This window comes from Haemaphysalis longicornis, unplaced genomic scaffold (assembly GCF_048455015.1).
Source record: "Haemaphysalis longicornis isolate Haplotype H1 unplaced genomic scaffold, Haemaphysalis longicornis Haplotype H1 scaffold_1, whole genome shotgun sequence".
Taxonomy (NCBI): Eukaryota; Metazoa; Arthropoda; class Arachnida; order Ixodida; family Ixodidae; genus Haemaphysalis; species Haemaphysalis longicornis.
In genome coordinates, this window is record NW_027526203.1 from 103625756 (window position 1) to 103631755 (window position 6000).

General features: G+C 52.2%; 1 protein-coding gene across 3 annotated transcripts in view; it reads left to right on the forward strand.

Annotated features, from left to right (window-relative positions):
- Nucleotides 1-5661, forward strand: part of LOC144178486 (uncharacterized) — a 357015-nt gene extending 351354 nt beyond the window's left edge. For all 3 annotated transcript variants that reach the window (XM_077706398.1, XM_077706389.1, XM_077706407.1), the window contains one exon: nt 2286-5661. In XM_077706398.1, the coding sequence (XP_077562524.1) occupies nt 2286-4632 (2347 nt within the window). In that variant the 3' untranslated portion in view covers nt 4633-5661. The remainder of the gene's footprint in view (nt 1-2285) is intronic.
- The last annotated feature ends 339 nt before the right edge of the window (nt 5662-6000 follow it).

Consider the following 6000-nt stretch of genomic DNA (forward strand, 5'->3'; position numbering starts at 1 on the left):
CTGAACGCTAGGGCTATCGTAGGGAGGAACATTCTCGGTACCAGGTGAACGGTGGTAGAAATACTAACCGGCGCCACTTAACAATAGGCTGTGGCTAGCGTTCCGTCCAGACGGAACGATATACAAGTGCTAAAGTTCCGTCCAGACGGAACGGAGCGCTGCCGGTGATCCTTCCGTCTAGACGGAACACAACTGAGAGCTTAGCGTTCCGTACAGACGGAGCCGGCCTGAAATTTGTACAGTTCCGTCTAGACGAAAGCAAAACCGGCTGATTAGACGTTGTGTTCAGTCTTCGGATTTGGTGTAGAGGTTGCGCCTCGGATAATTGCGCTAATGTACCGGGTTGATTCTCCGCGGTCTCGATTGTCTTTTTTTTTGCGTGGTTGTGCCAGCGTTTTGTAACAGCTAGCTTCGCGCCCACTTTACAATTGACGTGGTGAGGGCAGTCGGTCTTGATTTGTCACTCAACTGGCCGCTCCGCTACTGTTCACTATAGCCAAGGCCGACGTATCCATCGTCAGAGTTCCGATCATTTGTAGTTCTTAATGGTAATGGTGATTACTAAGTAACGGTTATTCTGGCTAATCAATGAGCGAAAGCGGTCCGTCCGGCTGAGTAAATATCAAGAAAGACTGCTCTCGCTGCTTGTTGTGAAGCGGGCGTGGTCGAGGTAGCGGATTGGAGTCGGATCCGTTTGACGGAGTACCGCATGGAGCGTTTTCTACTCGCGAAAACGCGCCGCGCACGCCACAGGCGCGCTGCCGCTGCCGCGTAACCACCCGCACGTGCGTCCGGCGGCGGCAACATGACGGCGGCTTCGGCAGCGAAGTGGTGTCGGGAGCTCGACCGACCGCTTGCGGCTTGTAAGCGCTCTCTAAAATTCCTCTCAAGGTACGCACGAAGTTGCTTGTGCGGTGAAGGAGCTTATAATGTGGGTGAAAACGGTACTATAAAACATCATCCGCGCCGCTAGTGAAAGCTCCCATTCAATATCTGCCGGGATGGTAAGCCTAAACATCCTCGGCGGAGCCAGCCGGCTGTCTTCTAGCCACCATACTCCAGCGCTTCGAAACCGCCGCCATGAGGCGCGCGCCTCCCCATTGGCGCAAGTCGCCATGCTCCTCCCACTGCCGCGCGCGACTCGAGCCAAGGCAGATCGTGCGGATGTAGGGTGTCTCGATGAGCGGGCGCGCATCGAGGCACCCTAGGCAGATGCTGCCGCGGGCGTGGAATTGTCGACGCGGGCGTCGAAAAAACGCACGCGCAACGCCGACGTGCGCGAATCGCGGGAAAAAACGGTCCATGCTGTTCGGCCTTTTAGAGTCAGTCCTATCGCCTTTCGTGGGTTTGTTGATTTTTACCCAACCGGTCAAACCGCTTCCGCTCATTGAGTAGCCAGAGTCACATTTGATTAATAATCACTATCAATGATTACAGATGATCGGCCGTTGCAAAACGGCGTTACAAAACGCTGGCACAATCACGTAAAAAAAAAAAAACAATCGAGACCGTAGAGAATCGAACCCGGTACATAAGATCAGTCATCCGAGGCGCAACCTGTACACCAAATCCGAAGACTGAGCGCAGTGTCTAATCAGCCGGTTTCGCTTTCGTCTGGACGGAACTGTACAAATTTCACGCCGGCTCCGTCTGGACGGAACGCTAAGCTCTCAATTGTATTCCGTCTGGACGGAAGGATAACCGGCAGCGCTCCGTTCCGTCTGGACGGAACTTTAGCACTTTTATATCGTTCCGTCTGGACGGAACGCTAGCCACAGCCTTAACAATACCAAAGCACTATACAAAACACCCCTGTCGACACTAGCAGTGCAGCCTGTCTTATCTTTGTGCCTGTTCGCTTTCTGGCACACGCCGACCCGTTTTTGCTTCACAGAAAGACCAAGCGTCGTAGTTTCGGCTGAACGTGTGGTGGGCTCTTTGAAAGTGATCCGAGCGAGTAGCTGAACTTGTGGTAATATGCGCACGCATTGCTTTCTTTTGGCAGGTTGCCAGCCGTTGTTTTCAGCGTCATAATTTAGAGCTGGTTGCTGTTTAGGTCTTCAATAAAAAGCCCTACATGTTCAAACCGGGTTCAAATGAACCACGTGCTTGTTGGCTGCTCGTACGGCACGTATTTATTTGAACTGTACCAGGACTTTTTTCCGGACAGTACCCCGGCCCGCCATTTCGGCGCTAAATATTCCACTCTTGTCACTCATATTTCTCGCAATCTTGCGCAGTTGGAGTGCTTTCCCTTACATTTCTGATCGTTTTTTCCCACCCAGAATCGAACCTCCGCCTCTGTTGCCAGCTACGAAGCACCCCAAGCTATCTGAGGTCGAGCTACTTCTGATCATCTGCGCGCTGCTATTCCTCACACTTCTGCTACTGGGAATAGGCATCGCATACTATTGCCTGAAGAAGCGCAACATCAAGGTGGTGAAAAAGAAGAAGGGCATATCATCGGCGCCAGCATCGGAGATCACAAAGCTCAGTGGGTCTACTATGGGAACACTATCAATGTTCGATCCGATCCGCATACCGCGAGCAATGGCAGCCTCCACTTCCGGCTCCGAAGCCGCATTACTCACACCCGCATCTGCTCAGCGGTCTGAGACTATCCCATCTGACTATCCAAGCGAGTCACCGTCTTCAGCGTCTGACGCTGAAGAGGTTGTTGAGCAGCGACATGTCGTTGTGTCGGCAGTTCCTGTCCAAAAGCAATACGATAACGCGGCCTTTGCTGCTGAACCATACCCGGTGGATGCCGAGAGAGCTGAGTCCTTGTCCTCAGTTCAAATAGCCACAGTGTACAAGCCCGCGATTCCAAGGGCAAAAGCTAAGCCGTATCCTATGGACCAGGAGCGTGACGAGTCCGTGTCTTCCTTGCAGCAGGCGCAAACGATCTTGAAGACAGCCTCTGCGAAGCAACTACATTTGCAAGCCATCACCGAAAGCGAAGACCAACTGGATGCCGAGACTGTGGAGAAGAGTTACGCGGCAGTATCTCGTGTGGCCGGCGCCCCTCCAGCCGCTTACAAGGTCGAACCTCCAGTTTATACCAAGGTTCGTAAGAAGGAAGAGCCTCGACCACCGTCGCTTTACGGTAGCATCCCGGACAATGATGATTGGTCTCATTCGGAAGTTGAATTCGCTGCGGACATGAAGCCGCTGATTAGAAAGCCAAAGCGAACAACTCAAATGCTTACCGACTACCTTGTCACGAAGCAAGACGACACAGATCTTCATGAAGATGTAACCAAGCGTCGCCAAGACACGAAGCGTTCGTTGATTCTACAAGTACCGGATACCTCAATGTCCGAAATCACTGCCATCCCCGAGACCGCGCTGGCTCCGCGAAAGCCCAAGATCACAGTCAAAAACATTGACGAGGTTTTCGTGACCACGGAGCACGAAACCGTTGCCACCGAGCACGTAGTAAAGACAACCAAGGACACCACGGAGCAGCTCGTGAAGTCGCCCACAACTCCGCCCTCGTGGGACGTCACCATCCGACACTACGCGATTGACGGTGAAGGGCCATCGGAAACGGGATCTCCAGCACCCCCGCAATCACCTCCCGGACAGCCGCCGTATGCAGACGGGAGAACGTGGGAAGGAGAAAGCGCAGAAGTCACCCGCACCACTGCCGACCACGAGCTTCGGACAACTTCCGCTTCGCTGCTGAGGTCGCCAGGCAGCCCTGTGACCTCTTCACCACCGCAGTGGGACGTGCTCAACAGGGTGATCAGTCCGCCACCGGTTGAGGGCGTAGAAGAGCTCACGCCCGACGTGAAGACCAAGTGGAGGACACTGGTTACGGTTGATGACGTCTTCAGGACACTTGTGCACGAGGCGACCACTACGGAGGAGTACATACGGATCACTCATGATTTCCGGTATGAGGCCATGTTTGAGCCCCGTGTTTGGGACGTCATCATACGGGTGCTCACGCACCCTGACTACATTCATCCGCCCATTCAGCCCGAGTTCCAGCCCGAGGTGAGGCCGCCGCGCTACCGCAAGAACCAGGAGCAGAGACGGAAGTCGTCGCTACCACACGGGCTGGCGGGCGCGGGCATCCCGGCCGATCTGCGGTCACTGCCGGAGTCACACAGGTCCAACTCAATAGGCGACTTCGACATGAGGTCCATGACCGAAATCGACGTAGACTTCTCGCGTCTCGAGCGCGAGTCGATCTCGAGTGAAGACACCGTGGGGACCGGACTGAGCATCACGGACCGTGCAACGTCCGAGTTTCTGGAAGACATTCCAAGTGTAGAAGGGCGGGCGTCGATTGACGGATACCTCCCAGTAGTCGAGAGGATGACTGCAGCACCGCCGGCTGGCGTCGACACAGACGACGTTCGCAGCGACGCCACTTTTGACGTCCCCAGCGACCGCTACGGGAGAGGTGGTGCCCAGGGGGCCAGCCGCACATTTGTGGAGCGCTCCTCGAGGCAGTACTTCGAGGACCTTCCAGGAAGCCAGAGCAGGATGACGTCGGACCACATGAGGATGCAGTCATCGAGGGTCGTTCGAACCAGTGGTGTGGAACGAGCACCGAGCATGGATGGCAGGGAAGAGATAAAGTCCATAACTGAGCAGGATATTTACGACTGGCTGCGGTGATAAGCCAGCCCATCTGAACAGCCCTGCCACAGAGCTGACTCCCTCCGCCAAGCCACGTACCATGGCGTGCCACTGTCTCCTAGGATGACCTTGCTTACCGGAGTGATAGTGTGCCACAAGAGGTAACCCCAACTGGGGGCAACAAGGCTGCGTGCGGCCGGCACGCAGGAGCTACGACTCGCCAAGTGAGAGGGCGTGTCGACTGGATAAACTAGATGCTGTGCGGCGAACTAACCAAACTGTGACAGCTACGCGCTACAACAAAATGCTGCCGGACTCTAATTGTATATCAAGATAGTGCAAAACGCGGAATACCAATATGTATATTTTTTTAGCATGAAATTTCGGCTGCCTTTTCAGTGGTTCTTTCCTAGCCCTGCTTCTTTTCGCATACAAAAAGTTTGGCTACTGTTCTGCGTGTTGGGATTAGATCCACTATATCGAGTACAAGTGAAGCAGCGGGTGCAATGACCAGTGTCTTTCTGAGCCATTCTCTTAGGATATTTTGATGTGTTAGAGTGTATTTTAAACATAGATAACTTTCACGGTCCTTTTTGCTTCAGGTAAGGCATCACTGTATGACAGGAGTGAAACTGAAATCTAAGAACGAATGTGTCGACGCTATAATGCCCGTTTCTGTTGCTGTAAGACAAAAGCCAAGGTCATATTTTGCGTGCCCCGCCCTCTCACTCTTCAGCGGTGTTTTTTATTTAGTCACTGTATACAATGTCGAGGGAAAGCCTGCTTTTGTCAGCGGTTTTACTGCCATTTTGTACGCGAAGTAGTACCTAAGCATGTAGCCTTGTTCTGTGCATATTATCTGTTTACCCGCGTGTTGCGTCGCTTTCATACTGGCGATGCATAGATTGCTTGTTTTGTTTTTAATCGTTCCGTGCTCGCTGCCTTTGACAAATTTATGACGAGGCCTACTGCCATTTATGTATTTATTAATCGAGATGTCTTAGTGTTGAAAATAAATCGCATTTTACACAACGGCTTTTTTTTGTAATAAAACTTTTTGTGAAAACACTTGGCGTTGCAATTCAAACTGACGTCGCACCTCTAGGAGCGTCTGTGACTTATGCAATTGTTCCCTTGGAGCTGATCAACAGTTTGTTTACGTGTATTTCACTTTCAGAGTTAAAATATTTTCAAATAATTTTGTTGTCTACTGAAAGAGAAATCAGCTTGTAGTTGATATAGTTCCTTAGATGGTCACTTTGGTAATGCTACTTGGTAACTTGGTTACGGCACATTCGCTCCGCCCTGGCAAACGCTAGGCGCGTAACAAGGCGTGTCTCAGGCGAAGCAGCAGAAGCCATGAAACAATGAAATGTTGGTATTAAAGTTTATCTTTTAAATCACAAT